Source organism: Paramacrobiotus metropolitanus, unplaced genomic scaffold (genome assembly GCF_019649055.1).
Source record: "Paramacrobiotus metropolitanus isolate TYO unplaced genomic scaffold, Prichtersi_v1.0 Parri_scaffold0000037, whole genome shotgun sequence".
NCBI lineage: Eukaryota > Metazoa > Tardigrada > Eutardigrada > Parachela > Macrobiotidae > Paramacrobiotus > Paramacrobiotus metropolitanus.
The window spans coordinates 507,240-523,853 of NW_026570257.1; the positions used below are offsets into that span (position 1 = coordinate 507,240).

Below are 16,614 nucleotides of genomic sequence, written 5' to 3' on the forward strand. Positions count from 1 at the left end.
CTATTTCCGCCGTGAATAATTCATCGGCATGCAGATCAAGATTATGATTCGGTGATGCCCAAAATTCTTCATGTGCATTGTTGCCTTATCTCACCAAAAACACACGCGCTGTTCCGCTTTTCTAATTATTTATCACATTTAAATGATTCTTACACGATGTATTTGCCACACGGCACAGACATTTCAGAATTTGCAAAAAAGCTCAACTATTTTGAAGTTTTCTCTTTGGTAAAGATTTTATGGAGTGGTGCAATAAAGCTTAAAATTCAATTTCCACTACACTACAATTTTAACTACGAGTATCAAGTAATGTACCAGAGCTTGTGGTGATTGTTATTTAGGTGGCTACCGCCAATTAAATTTGTTTTATGAACTATGGCATTTTATTGAACATTTAGTCACATTCAGCATATCAGCGCGTTGTGCACTTTAAACCTTTTAGTTCGTCCTCGTTTTTTTGTTTGTACGTGCCGGTAAAAAGTTTTTATAAAAAAACAATATAGTTTAATAAATAGAATTTAGAACAAGGAACCATAAATCATGTTAAATCATTTTAAAATCATTATTTTACTTAATCATGAAATTAAGTCATTGTTATTAGTGTGACCGCAGCTGCGGATGTATATCAGTTTGATGATACATAGTAAGTGTTTTTTTCTGTAAACTGTAAGTTACAGTACGATGCCATCATACTGTAATTAGGTCCGCCGCGAATTATTCGACTATTTATTTATTTGTTTATTTATCCACAATTTCTCATCAGGAACTAAAGAATGAACCCCATTCCATGTGGTAACTGAAACGCTGCCATCACAAAAATGCGCCGCCAAAAATATCGGAATACAACCAATTAAAAAATCGGCAAGAAAGCCATGGATAAAATTCAGAATAAAAACATTAAACGCCATCGGAGATAAAAACAGAGAAAACAAACGAACAACTAGGAGATTGAAAACGGGTTTCTAATAAAATAAGATAAAAATAAACATGGATCTGGCACACGGGCAAAGAAGAGTGAGAGAAGACAGCAAAACACGCCGCAAACTGCTAAAATTATGTGTGTACAAATAATTATGTACATACAACGCTACAAAAGCGGAAACACAAGCGATGAGATGCCAACGAACGTGTCCGGCCCTTTTTAGGATGGCTTGGAAGACATGGCCGTCTCGGTTATCACAGTATCGTAGCTGGGCGGGGCGCGCCCGTACATGTCCTGCTTGTGGTTGTACAGCTGGTTCTCAAATGCTGCAAAATAAACGAAAATATTTAACCAAATCAGGTTTCATCACAATGACTCGAAGAATTAATTTCCCAGAACATTAATTCATCTAATTAAACTAACAAATTCAATTAAACATCCGCTTTACTCTCCATAGAAAGATTATTGCTCTAATTAAACGTCCTCTTCCGTACGATATCCTGGCCAACCAAATTAAGAAGAAACCAGCAAAAAAAATTGATAATTTCATTTTTAAATACAACCATTAACGCATATTTCCGCTGCTGCTTTCCCTGTTGAAATTTTATGCGAATGATATTTTTTTTATCCCAGGAACCAGCCCATATACTACAATTTCACATTAAATTAGCACACTGATGCAAGAACTGCCGCCAAGACAGAAGAAGAATAATGTGAATTATTATTATAAAACTGATCACCAAAATTTACTATAAAAATATTTACCGAAGTACAGAAACCTAATGCGTAAGTTTCAACTAGTATGATGAGCGCTTTTGTTAGCATACGAACTTTGGGATTACTGCAAAACAAACCCAAGTAATTTGTTAGCCTACGAAATTACGCTGATGCCAGTACAAAATATTACTGCCATAAATATAATAAAAATAAACAGAGTATTAAAATGTAGGAGGGTCAAAAACCAGGGAACGCTTCTAAAAAAAGGGCCGTACCGTGGTTGGTCTGGCCGACACTGGTGGAGGCCGTGCTGGCGTTGTAGTCGCCTTCAATACTGGCGTACTGGTGCTTGCCGGAGGGCACTTCGTAGTCGACGCTCTGGTAGATGCCGTCGTCGCTGATGTCATACGGATTGGTCTCCTTCGGTTTCGGCATAGCGACGTACATGTTGCCGAGGGGTTTCTTCAACGGCTCTGTAATTCACCGGAAGCCAGTGAGGATTAATTCCAAAAAATCACACATCAATAACATGCGCTCAGTCTCTCTACACGTAAACGGATATTAACAAAGCAAAGTGTACATAATTATTACCATTATTATAATAATAAAATTTCTTACCATTAAGTACTACAGTAAATAGAATTTATCACGCGAGATTTATTACTTATGCATTATTACGCCACGCGCTTCGTTTAACGAAATTTAAAAGGAAATTCGCGAAAACTGCTGCAATTTTTCCGCCTGCAGGAACTTTATGTGAGATAATAATTATTAAGACAAACTTCTATTTGAATTACTAAATCATAAATTCAATTAATCAAATTATTTATTTATCTAACTAAATTTAATTTATCATAAACGTATCAAGCGAGATTTATCACGCCTTATCATATCACGCGCTTTATTTAACTGAATGTAAAAAGAAACTCTTGAAAGTGACTCCAGTTTTGGCACTTTCGTTTATTTTATCTGACACTGCGATACTTTGATGCGATTGAGAACGCGAATTAGTATGCCCATTTACTACGATTCCACATTAAGAAAACCACTGTATCTAGAATAAACCAGATGAAACAGTGAATCACTGCCACTTACCGGCGACTTTGACGAAGGTTTCGCCGTTCTTGAAGTTGACGGAGGTGGGCGTTTTCCCGGGACCGGTGCCGTTGTTGAGATACATGAAGTTGTCGGCGCGATTCAGATCCGTCCGACTGTCGCTGAGGTCGCTGTCCGTGCCGCTGCTGGTGTAACCGACACTGGCCAGCTCCGTTTGCAGTTTGCGGACACGGCGCCGGTAGAAGACCAGCATGACCAGGATCAGCGCCAGCACGATCACCGCGATGCACAGGCCGACGATCAGACCGGTGTTGTCCGATTGCGACACCACCACCTATCAATCACTCAATCAATCAATCAACAACAATACCCTAATCCTTATTATATTACATATTTTATTCTGAATCTTAATTTTTTTCTACATTTTAAATTTCCCGCGATATTTTTAAAAATTCATTAGAGTTTTCAGAAAACGAGGAAAAGAAGTCATCAATCTGATGTGAATTTACACTGATCCAAGAATAAAAGCGCAGTAAAATAGCGGAAAATTAAAAAATTTCGCAACTACGAATCAAAAGGCTGAGCTTGGCGAATTCTGAATAAGACGATAAATCCATTTTTATAAAATCTGATGCGATAATTATACATAGCTTAATTACAAAAAGAGGATGACCAATCATGATGCATATTGCACATACTAGAGTAATGTTAAAAAATAAAAATTACAGTGACAGATTTTGGCCGCAGAAATTACCAACTTGTTCGGAAAATTCCGTAGACATTTTTTTGATAATAATTCGTCACGATGTTTCTGTAAAAATAGGTTAACTAGTCGAAAAGCAAGCATTTTTCCAACGAAATAAAATTCCCACTAACGCAAAACGCTAAAAAATCCCGGGAAAAAGTGAAAAATATTTTGTATCAACAATTTCTCACATTTCATCTGAAAATAATAATTAAATTTTAAAACTCATACCTGACTGCTGCGCAGCGCCGCATTGGATGCATCATCCCCATTAACGGACAATGAGACGCGGCACTCCTTGCCGACATATCCCGGCAGGCAGACACAGCCGTCCAGTTCCGGCGCACACACCCATTTGTCATTAGTATTGCAGTTCTTGTAGCAGTCGGCGTCCTTGCCCTGCAGAATGCAGCAGATGGAGCAGGCCGGCCCACCCAGTCGGTCGGCGTGCGGCTGACACATGCAGGCGCCGTCGAACGGATGGCAACTGTTAATCAACACCAACACTCACCAATTACGCCCCAAATTAACGCGGTTTTATCGGCAAATTGCATCAGTTGTACAGTAATTGCATAGTTATTTTAGATTTTCCTTGATCAAAGAAAACTGACGTTTTACAGGGTGAAAATGTCCAATTTGAATTCCGCTGGACTGATGACTAAGCCAGCGTATTTTGCAATATTTCCAAAAATAAATTCTTATTTAATTAAATTTAACGCAGTTTTATTAACTTTTCTTATTTTGACAATTTTAAAATTATTAAACAGGAAATCAAACGGGAATAGACACGGATTAATATTATTTTCAGGCAAAATTAAGAAATGATAGAATCAGGGTAACATTTTTCGGTCAAAGAAAAATTGTTTAGAAACTATTTTTGATTATATTGTACTTACACAGTGAGATTGCTGCACGTGCAAGTATTGTTGCAGAATTTGCCAAACTTTCCATCCGGACATGCTGCAAAAATATCCACCGTAAATTTTCAATAAATTATTAACTGCATTTTTCGATTTATTCAATCTCCTACCGCGTTGATCGCAACGGTCGCCGGTGAATCCGCTATAACAGCGGCACTTCCCGCTGACCGGATCGCAGGTCTGGGCGTTGTCGCAGTTGCACAAACTCTGGCAGTTGGGTCCATACTGTCCCGGCTCGCACTGCTTCTCGCACTGCGGACCCCAGTAGCCGGCCGGACACTTGCAGCCGCCGCTGATCGGATCGCACTTGCCTTCGTTGTAACAGGCGCGGCACTGCTTCTTGCAGTCTTTCCCGTAGAAACCGCTGTCACACTGGTTGGCACATACTTCGCCCTGCCGAAAATAAAAACACTGCAGCTGCATTCCTGAGTGCCGTATCAGCAGCGATTAACGCTGATTTGATCGCATTAATTAATCGAAAGCAATCAACAACTGAATACTTGAAAAATCAATTTTATTTTAAATTCAAACACAAATCCAACTTTTTAAATTGAATAAATTCAGGAAATGCCAGCTTATCCAATCCAAGCTGAAAATTAAAAAGCAATAAAATAGCAAAATTAAATTCAAATTTTATATTAAACATAAATATTATTTTAAACGCACGTATATTTTAAAATTACTATGTTCTATTTATTCTTCGTGATTATATAGCCTACTATTTTATATTAGTTATGCACAAGAACAAAATATAAGTAATAAATAACAATTTAAAAAATACATATTTAGATTAATACATAATTACTCATATATAAAATTCGAATTTTTTTAATTCGATTTTTTGTAACAACGTTATTTGACAGACCCAACAGACGGAGAAGTTTCATTTTTAAGTCACCGTACTACGAAGTTTGCCCACAAATGTGGCGGTCCAAAGGAAATTTTCCAAAGCTAAAACTTAATTTTCTAAAACTAAAAATTTTCTAAAACTAAAAAATTGGAGAAATTCCTTTGAACAAATGGCAAAATAAAACTTTACTACCAACTAATAAATAATACAGAAATATTCAAAAATAACTGACAATAAAATTAATTACAAACTGTACACTCACCGTGTATCCGGCAGGGCACGAGCACTTATCCGCGCCGGCCTCGCAGACCCCGCCGTTCTGGCAGCGATCGCAGACCGTCTCGATTTTGGTAGGCGCACAGGACTTCTCGCACAACGGTCCACAGAACCCATCCGGGCACTTACAGCCCCCGCTGACGGGATCGCACTGCGCGCCGTTCTCACAGCGGCACTGTTGCAGACACATCTTGCCGTAGTGACCCACTGGACACGGCTGGTCGCAGGCGGCGCCCTGCCACCCGTCCGTACACTCGCAGCGTCCGTTGATGGCGTCGCAGATGGCGCCGTTGCGGCACGCGCAGTCCTTCTGGCACTGCTGACCCCATTTTCCGGCCGGGCATTCTATTCATTCAGCACCCAGAATTACGTTAAATATATCATTCCAAATAAAATGCAAGTATTTTTGCTAATAAAAAAATATTAAATTTTTGGCTTACTAACGATAATTAAATTGAAATTAATTTTCCGTATCCGAAATTCCTGATCCAATTTCTGTCGTACAGACCGGAAATCATTTAACAGAATATACGAGTACGTTGTATTATATGATCACTGATCAGTAACAGGCAGACATGAGACTGTTAATTCCCAAGTAAACGCAAATTCGGCGAGTTCTGAAAAAAACATTTTCTAAAAAAATTTTTATCTTATTTCATATGAATACTCTTAATTTTGTTTTTTGTTGGAATTTTTTGGAAAAAAACGTGGCAAATTTCTAAAAAACTCTCGCCATCTTTAAATTTTTTTATCTTATAATTATTCCTACTAAATTCTTCCCTAAAATGTTTTTAGGGCACGATTATTTCTAAATTCTTTCTTTGTATTTTTTTATCATACTATTATTCCAAATTCTTTCTATTTCGTTGAAAATTTTTCAAAATTTACTAAAATTCGTAATTATAACACATGATAATTTATTTGTTGGCAAAATGGGCAAATTTATAACTCATACGCCACTTAAATCAGTGAAGCAATCAGCAAAAAAATAAAACAGCGCATAAAAGGCAGCTGTTAGGCGGCGCGATTAATCAGCGGCAGTAATAAGCTGGGAGCAGCAGCGATGGTCAAGGGCCGATTATCAGCGGGACAACTACTCACTCTGGGTGCATGTGTCACCGGCGAATCCAGGGTTACACTGGCAATAGTTGGGTGCCACGCACTGGCCATTAATGCACTGGTTGTAGCAGAAGGCTGCAAATGGTTACAAGGCAAATATAACAGCGGCGTTAAAATGCAGGCGGAAGTCAAACACAGAGTTAACAGCGGTCTAATATGCACATGCAAGCAGCCGGCCGCGCGGACAAACACACGTAGCGCAAGGGCTTTAAAGGCCACCGCTCAAGTACAAACCAAATAAAAGCGAAGCCGAATATACAAATTCAAATAAAAAAAAGGAAAAAGTCCAAAATACCGGGAAGAAAAAGGCACAAATCTCAAAGACAAAGAGAAAACGGCAACAAAATAAACAAAATAAGGTTGATCACGTTTGACAGCGGACGACCACGCAAATACACATACAGCACAACAGAAAACAAATTCTGAAAATTAAATACAGTATTCACAAAAGGAACGATAACAATAATTATCACCCGATTGCATTGGAAACAACTCGTGTCTTTCACAAATAAAATTAACCAAAAAATCAAATCAAAATTCAAACTGGCAGAATACATTATGGAACTGCAAGCAACATAATAACCTATTAATACAACGAAACAAATTTAAAATTTGTACCACTAAGAATTATAAACAGTTAGTAATTATGGCGTCCAGAAAATCTGAAGATACCGTAATATAACCAATGCCACACAAGAAAACCCATTAAAAAGTTTTGTGTATTAATTTTTATGGAAAATATAATGTAAAACAAAACTGAATAATTTCTATTTACCGTATGTAATATTTGTATTATAAATTATATTTTGTATTATTTAAAATTTTGTAATATAAAAAATCTTTTAAAAAATATACAAGGAAACCGATAAAACATCTCCAATTAACGGCCAATAACATTGACATTTCCAAAGAAAATTTCGCATTATAAATTTCCCGAAAAATATATTCCTTAATAATGCGAAAAAAATGCCAACAGTTCTCTTTGTGACGTCGACAACACGATAAACCTCGGCGCAACCCAGCGCACAAGGCACACAGCGGTAAAAGAGTCAACACGAGGGGCGCGTGGACAACAACTAACAAGGTCAGAGTACTCCAGCACCGTGAAGTGGGCATGCGGCGCATGAGGAAACGCAAACCAGAGTCAACAACGTAAACAGGGGGTGGTCACTTACGGATACAAGTGCCGTTGGAATGCAGAGTGTACCCGTCGCAGCACTTCTTCACCATCTTCGGCACGGCGTTGACGTTCTTCTTGTACACCACTTTGTACACCGTCTTGTACGTGGTGCAGCGCGGTGGAATGGACAGACACCAGGTTTTGGTGGCCACTTGCGTCGGTTCACGGGTCGGCACCATGGTCTCTTCCTGGACACTGCAAAAAATTCAGTTGTGAATGAGAAACAATTTTTACAAATTAAATTGGCGTTAATTTCCGCACACCATTCTGCGAAAATATTTTATTTACATAATTTATTTTGATTACTTTTTGTTGGCATTAATTATAATAGGCTTTCTATTTTGAAGCGCTTACATTTTTCCATCGGCATTTGTATATTTGAATAAGTAATAATTTTCACAAGTTAATAAACTGGCGTTAATTCCACACATCGCACAACGACAACTAAATTGTCCGAAAATATTTTATTTAGTTTATCGTGAATATGTTCTGTTTGGGTTAACTATTCTCCATTTTCCAATTTTATTCGCCACATCTTTCCACTGGTATTGGTGCAATTTTAGCCATTGTTATTAAAATAACTAGCAATTATTCTGTCGGAAAGGAACTGTTTCTTTCAGCGTAAATCCGCTGAATCGATTATATGCATAACTCGACCGTAACCGATGAACACTCCGGCTTTTTAATTTGAACTTTATTTTTTTAAACCGCTGCGAAGTTTTTACATGCAATTTCGCAATGTTCAGAGACATTTTTAATGCGAAATGAGCACAAAGATTTACGCTATAATATTACGGCGTACATGGAAAACTCGCAACCGTAATAAATACGATTCTACAATAACTCGTAATTTACAATTCTACCTCGAAGCGGAATGACTTCATACAAGCGCTAATTAACGATAAAATTCCAGCAATATAGGTGAGCATCGTACAGAATGACTGATAACATTCTATAGCACTATCGGCTTCGGATGACACATCGCATTATCTAACTCGAAATTAAAGGCTACGAAATTTCTGATTAATTGATTAATGATTCTCACGCGTACACACCCATGTTCGAAAACAAACAGAATAAAATTAACGCGCTGATTAACACCGGATAATTTGTAATACACTGCTGTACACATTACACTCAGTAAAATTAAAAATAAGCGAATGTCTAATAATCACCAAAAGAAAATATTAATCTATGTATTATACAAAGAAAATTATTGTGCAATTCAAGATCAACATTGTCCACTATAAAAACGCACTGTAAAAATGTTTTCTTATACCTAATATTCCAACAAGAAACGTGATTTTCGCTGGATTTGTTTACTTTGCGAGTATTGTCAGCTCACAAAATACACAAAAACGCGATTTCAGTCGGAAAATACCAAGAAGGCAAAAGCACGAAGAATTTCGATTAGATAAAAATTTTATCGCTTCCTGACGGTGCTTATCGCAAGAATAAACCTGTAGCGGGTCAGTAAATAAAATATATCACGCGGGACAATTCTAGCACGTCCATCGTGCGCCATAAAACCAGGGAAAAATATGCCAACAGCGCCACTTCATCAAGAAAAAATCAAAATATTTGCAGTTTTTCGCAGACCTCTATCATCGCACAATTCGCACTAGAACGTAATTAAATTTCCAAGAAATTTCCACACCCAAGATATCAAAGATTTACTCTTTCATCCGTCTTCTGACTTTTTTTATTGAATAAACATCTAGAGGCGTAATATTTACCCGGCAGAAAGTTAATAAACTTATTAAAAGTTGTTTTTTGTTTAAAATTATTTGTAAAAAAAATTAAGGCTTCTGTTTTCTATTTTTTAAGAAAACTTTCATCGATGGCAATTCCGTAAAAGTACAAATGCAAAATATGTTGTAATAAGAAACACAAAATAATAATATACTTGCAAAGTACAAACCAAGCTAACCAACACAGGCGTGCTTTTTATCAAATGCAAATTTAAAGCGAATTAAAATTAAAATTCAATATTCTGAAATACTCGGTTTTATAGATCAGCAATTTTTTTTCTCGCAGTTCGGCCATCTGATAACTGAAGCATTATGAGGAAGTGGAGGAACTGAAAGAAGCCGCTGGCGGTGTGATAATTGCATTATACACGCATGTTTTTATCGGATATGGCATCCGAACGTGCTCGTTCCGCATGGGAAATAAATCCCGGCGCACGTTCTCACTGATAACCTCCAACCTCAATGCACCGCAAATGTGCCTGCCCAGCCGCAACATTAATTCTATTTCCGGCTCGAGGTATAAATAAAAATAATTAAATGCGTGAAGCTGTTTCTTCCTTTGTTACAAAGGATGCGCTCTCACAATCTTGATGTAGACACCTTTTACTGTTTACCACTACGCCAAAAAACACAAAATAATAAAAATAATAATTTTTTGAAAAGTGAAATTAATTGGTAAAATCGTAAATTATTTTGCTAACAGTAAAAATAAAATACAGCTAAAATAAAAGAAATGAAATATCAATAAAATCAATTATAATTCGAAGCGCAGACGCAGAAAAACAATTTTCAAAAACATAAATAATGGGAAAAAATCATAAAATTGTCACTTACATTTCCTGCTTTTCGCAGATATTCGGACTGTTAGGATCCAGTTCAATGCAGTAGTGCATGCCGGCCAAGGAGATCAGAAAGACGGACAACGTAGGTAAACGCATTTTCCTTGATTTGTTGGAACCGGAAATCCCGAATAAAACTCCGTGTCTGTTATCTGAAAATTCAAAACCATAAAGATTTAATTTTACTCATAAATAATTCCTGTTTGAATTCTGAATAGGGATAACACAATTAACAACATGCATAATCTTAAAACAATTTCAATTTCTATCGGGAAATTAATTTTTCAAATGATTTATCAATTATTAAAGAAATAAATACCGGTTGGCGTAACTGCCACTTTAACCCAGCTAATTAAACTGGAATATTCAAGAATAATTCCAGGAACCTTATCCTGAATAAATTACGTAAACAAGTCCTTTCACTCTTACCAATTAAAGCGCCACAATAAACAGACCCAATTTTCCCATCACCAAACAAAGCCGATGACTGCTATAAATTTACAGGAAGCTTTTCAAAGCAATCCGCCGATGCGAAAAAACTGCCGAATAACCAATATGTCGGTTGCATAAACACACAAGTTCTTTATGCACACATCTCGTAATGCAAGGCAGGATTTAAATGCATGCGCTACACCGAAATAAAACGCAACAAATACTTTTCGCTCGCGGCTGGATTCATACATACAAATGTATACAAACTAGGCGCATATTCAGTTATGAGAAGAAAAATCGTCAAAAAATGAGTCATAAGCACGATACGCGGGTGTGCAGTCGAGACGCACTCGTTGTTGACAGAAAACATAACGCCCCGCCCCTGTCCAGCCAATCATCAAAACTCTGACCGAACAAACCAGAAAAAAACAGAGAAGTGCCCACAAAAAGCTGAAACAGTGAAACCGAAAACTAATCCCAGATAAACTGCACCCACACTCCAAAGTTTTTCAAATTCCTGCACCGTAATTTTTTGTACAAGAAAGCGTAATGTATTGTACATGTATGTCATTACTCAGGCTGAATTACAGTATTTATAATTTTCTCTGCGTGCTAAGTAGCTTGCATTCACGAAATCTAGTGCCGCAGAAGTAAAAATAATAAGGTACTTTGATTGCGTACGTAATTTGATTAAAATTATTTAACTCGTTACACATATAGATATACAATACAGATACGACGCGTAGCTGTTATTAACATTATTTAAGCCGGTATAAGGCATGGTTTAATTAATTTTATCGTTAGGATACGCATGTCGTTTAAAGCGGTTAACGATACACACATTACACGAATAACTATACAGCATATGCACAGAAATAAGAGCTCCTCAATATATATACAGAATACCTGTCTGCAGGCATGCTATCGTAGACAAGTGGCTACACGTAGCTAGTAAGACTAGACTTTTCAGTTATTTGTTGATATTCAAACATTTTTTGTGATGCAAATACCATAAATCGAAACCGTGCGATAAGAAACTCAAAAATATCGCTCCTGATAAATTTACATCTCTGTTGATACTTATTTCTATGTAGTATGATACTACACAGAAATACAAGTAAGTAACATTTAATTTTCAGTTAACTTTTTTTTAAATTTAAATCATTTTGTTTAGTGTACAAGTTCATCAGCGCTGGCATCATATACTATATCTATGTATTGGCATATTCTATGTATCAGACAGCAGACATATACAAAAACATTAATAAGGTTAGTAAACTACAGTCATACTCTGTAGTGGGCGTGTGAATAACAAACACTTCAATTTAGAGCCGCAAAAACCGGTCCAGTAACAATAAAATTAGCATGACAGCGAATTCTCAAAGAGTTGGTCCCCTTGTAATAAACTTTTACCACCATACACTATAAACACTTTTTTGCAATTTTGTACGTAATTTGCTACTAGAGAGAGAGACGGCATAAACAAACTCTTGCGGTCTGCAATTTGTACCTGTCAGCACCTTGCAAGCGCCCCATCAGTGCATTCGTTATGCAAGAAAAACTGGCAGACAGCGTCAAATTAATACCTACGAGTCGTAGGTATTAATTTGACGACTATTTTCAAAGTATGGCAACAGAAAACTGGCTGTTTTCTGTTTCCACCTTATCATTAGTGCTTAAATTGGCAATACTTGCTCATTGGCGATTTTGTAAATCAATATAATATTACATTTTAAGATGGAGAAATTCTTTTCTGAAATAATTATCAAAAAAACCAATAAAGAACCAACAAAGAATCGAAGCGCCCACAAAATATAAATTTATAAATGTAAGCCATTTTTGGTTGTTTTATTGTTTTTAATATTGTTTCTAAATATTTTTTAGTGTTTTCAAATAACCTGTGTTTTATGTATTAGCCTGCGACTATAATGGCATATGTTATCTATATTTCGAAACAAATAGTTCCACACAAAATGCGTAATTTCGCAAAAAACTGGAAGTCTATGCAACCTAATTAAATCATTGATTGCGAATGCCGACGCCTGACGAACGCAGAACTAGTAAAGTTTCTTCGAAGATTTAACAAAGATATTATTCTTCTTAGTCAAAGCAAAAGATTGATTGGTAGCGCACCTTCGTCCGTAACCTGTCAAGATGAGACATTTTTTAGCCGATGATAGCAGCAGTTTTCAGTTTATCTACACTGCTGCTCTTTTTACGGCAGTGCTACCGTCCAGTTAACGTAGTGCAATGGTTAAGTGCATAAGCCTTCCATTTCAACTCGAATTAAGTAATGTGAAAGAAAGCGAAAATTTGCTTTGAAAACTTCACTGCTCAGTAATAACTTTTTCCATAGAAGTAGTTATAAAAAAAGCAAAATCATAAATATTCAATATAAATACCGAAAAGCGTCACATAACTGTATTGTTTATTAAAGTCTACGATCTATGAGTTAGTTTTCCAGTTCTTCAAATTGAGGGTGATATCAGCAATCCCTTTACTTCCTTTGTTAAAAAATCTGGCAAGTAATAATTTCTGGGAACAAATATGTAGGAAGGTTTATGACTCCTCTGAAAAAAACTAAACAAATAATTACGAATCGATATTCGTTACAGTAGCGAAAATTTAATCTCCGAAAAGGAAGCATCGATCAAAGGCGATTAAGTCCCCCCACAAGCACTTATCAGGCCGTTTTTCTTGACAGACAAATTTTAAATATTGATTTTTTTCAGCGCATCCCCGCGCTCAACATGATGTCATCGCAGCGACTCGACAGAATTTCGATTCACCCGAGTGCATTAAAGTGAGCCCTAAATGAATGTTGTTGACCAAGTGTGTGTTTTAGCGAAAAAGTAAGTCATGGGATCACATCTATTCACTTTCGCTCAGCTGTAAAGGCGTTCGTATCAAGGTCGCAGTTTTAAATCCCAAAATCCATCAAACAGCTGCCTCCTCGACTCAACCAAGCATATTTCATTGTCAGAGTATCGCTGCTTTCCCAAAAGAGGAAAATTTATATTCTGGCCAAACCAGCCTAAAATATCGATTATTTTTATACGCGTACCGAGATTTTCCAAATATTACCCACAAATTCATAAAAATTCTTTTGAACTTTAAAAGGATAAAAATATTTACAAAATGTATGAAAAGTGAAGCAACAATAAAAACGGGATGTCTTACAAAATTAATTATTAGCACCGCTTTCCACAAATTCAAAAATTTTTATACCCAGCAAAACGTCACTACTACAAGAAAAACTAGACATTTAACCAAGATAAAATCTTATAAAATGTTTTGGCAAAATTAACTTGCTCAAACCTTACACTTGTTAAAAACTGAAATTCGCATCGACAGAAGGTCGTTAACCGAATAAAACCACCGCCCAATGGCTAGTACAAGTTATATAAAAGTAGCCACGACGATTACGATTTCCGATTGACATTAATGACCAGAAGCGCCTTCTCCGAATATCCGATGGTCAATAACCCGTTAATTAGCCCGCTTTTTCTCTTTACAGAAAAAACCATTCAGACATCCTGCATTCTCCTACCCGGTGTCTCGACGGTGTTCCGGTATTTTGGTGATTAATAGCCACCCGGATATCGGTCAACGTCGGGGATTGAGAAAATGCCGGCTTCTCCTAATTCAAGCTGAAACAAACAAAACTCCATAATTCCCCTTATAAATTAATATATTTTATTAAATCAAAAAAATACAAACTTTCGCAGCACGAATTACTGTACATACGAACTTTTTAATAGATGGTTTTAATATTTAAATAGCAGCCATGCTAGGATTCGAAATGCCCATTCACTACAAAACCGTTACGACATGCACGTAATATCTGCATGATAAAGAAGGCAAATATCAGTTTTGCATGTCCATATTTTGCCAAATATTTTCCACATCAAATTGTAACTAATTCAACCGGAATATTTTATCGATTGCATGACGGTTAATGCCAAATTCCATTAGCTCCATTAGTGCTGACAAGCATTTCGCGCTTACTTTTAGCAGGAAAATTTAATTATATTTTAGAAAGCACCCAGCATTTCACAAAACAATGAGCCTGCGTCGCACGAACAAATTAAAATAACTTAAAATTTAACTAATACAAAATTCAACAAAATTACTCATTACGAAATAAGAAACCAAAACGATGACGCTGCTGTGAGCGGTGATTGAAGGAGAAATTCGACCGTCCGACGACCACCGCCAACTGGACACACGCACTCTTAACCGAGCACTTTCTACCAAGGGGTTTTCAATTACCGCCACGATCATAAAAAAATCGTCTACCCCATAAAACTCCCCACACAACGCCGGGGCATCGTATGACTCAGTTCGCTGCACGCTCGGATTGCCTTACACGACAAGTGCTCGTTGCGCAGATTTGTGCACATTTAAAATAAACGTTTTAGAGGTTGACGGCCAAATCATACAGGTGATTCATATTCCACGGGGTTATGCGCAGATTACGGGGCCGCATTTTTCGGCATTTATTTGTTTATTCGGTGACGGATGAATAATACGCGCCCAGGGGCGCTGCAACAATGCGCATGAAAAAAAACAAGAATTTCGCGCATAATGTGATTGTGACTAATTTTTTTGCATAGCCCTCCAGATAAATCTATGTGCGACAAAATTTAAAAAAAATAAAATTCAGCAAAAATCTGGGTTTGCTTTTGACGCACTGCATGCTCAAAATGCAAGCAACAACGTTATTATTTCCGAATTTTTTGAAGGTTCTTCATCATTTCAGATTTAATTATTTTGTATTTGTATAATTTTTTCCTACTATTTTATAAAAACACACAATCACCGGGACGCTTAAAAAGCGAAAAAAATTAAAAATATTAAGCATCGGAATTTTATACTATACTCAAAAAAAAGCTCAAAAATTCAACAAAATTGAAAAAGATTTCCGAAAAATCTGAAAAAACAAACAAAACTGCAAACTAATTTTTAGTCAGGAAAATGTGCAGTTAATTATTTATCTGCACGTGCATCCGTAAAATTTTCCCTAAATAACTCCCATAATTTGAAATAAAATTTGCGTACATTTTCCACGTGTACCCCGTAAACGACAGTGCGGTTTGATTCCGTTTGAAGGTTAAAATTAGAATATTTATGTCATAATACGCGCACAATTGCTGATCTCAGCTACCTTACCTGAAAATTCCAATCTGGGTTAGCTCATCCGTTGCTGTCAGCAAAATCAAAAACGCTTTCTCCGTCCGTCGCTTCCGTTCTACAACCGCAAAATATTGCGAAATCTATATGCTGGTATTTGCATACTAAAAAGTAGCGTAAAAACCGCACCAAATTTGTCACGATGCAGCACAATCAGATCGGCGGGATTTTCTTGATGCAACCAGTAACCACAAGAAAATCGACAATCCAAAGGGATATTTAGTAAAATTAAAGATTCTCTCACGTGTTGCAACCAGTCAATGCAAACCGAGATCCAGATCAAAGTAATGGAATAAAATAATTTAAATAGCTTAAACAAAGGCAGCGAGATTCAGAGGCTGCTGTGAGTTTTTAAAGAAAAATCCCTGCAACGGATCCAGTCATGCGACTAATCATGATGAAGTGACTGGTTTTTTATGCCAAGACACGTTGATCTGGCGGCCAGCTCATATCAGCGGTATTGCCCCAGCTGCGCTCTCTCGGTCTCTTTCTTCTCTCTCTCTCTCTCGTACTTTCTGTGTTCTTAAAGCCGTCTCTCTCTCCTCTCTCATGGTTGTACGGCAAAACCACAACACTAAGCATCTGTACGGCATTCTGCGGTTTCCATTGGTTGG

The 16,614-nt window shown here is 36.9% G+C and overlaps 1 protein-coding gene across 4 annotated transcripts; it reads right to left on the bottom strand.

Moving 5' to 3' along the window:
* Nucleotides 1-722: 722 nt before the first annotated feature.
* Nucleotides 723-16,470, bottom strand: LOC129589906 (protein draper-like). 4 transcript variants are annotated; one of them, XM_055484811.1, is made up of 13 exons: nt 16,130-16,470; nt 15,980-16,058; nt 14,358-14,457; nt 10,371-10,527; nt 7,781-7,980; nt 6,588-6,680; nt 5,473-5,831; nt 4,471-4,753; nt 4,337-4,400; nt 3,672-3,927; nt 2,735-3,029; nt 1,915-2,112; nt 723-1,248 (listed from the first exon to the last, which is right to left on the bottom strand). In XM_055484811.1, the coding sequence occupies exons 4-13, from the start codon at nt 10,472-10,474 to the stop codon at nt 1,142-1,144; spliced, it is 1,959 nt and encodes a 652-aa protein (XP_055340786.1). In that variant the 5' UTR covers nt 10,475-10,527; nt 14,358-14,457; nt 15,980-16,058; nt 16,130-16,470; the 3' UTR covers nt 723-1,141. The 4 variants fall into 4 exon arrangements, with proteins under 4 accessions (XP_055340786.1, XP_055340787.1, XP_055340785.1 ...); XM_055484812.1 differs by having other exon boundaries at nt 15,975-16,058; XM_055484810.1 differs by lacking the exons at nt 14,358-14,457; nt 15,980-16,058; nt 16,130-16,470 and adding an exon at nt 10,805-11,064.
* Between the last annotated feature and the right edge of the window lie 144 nt (nt 16,471-16,614).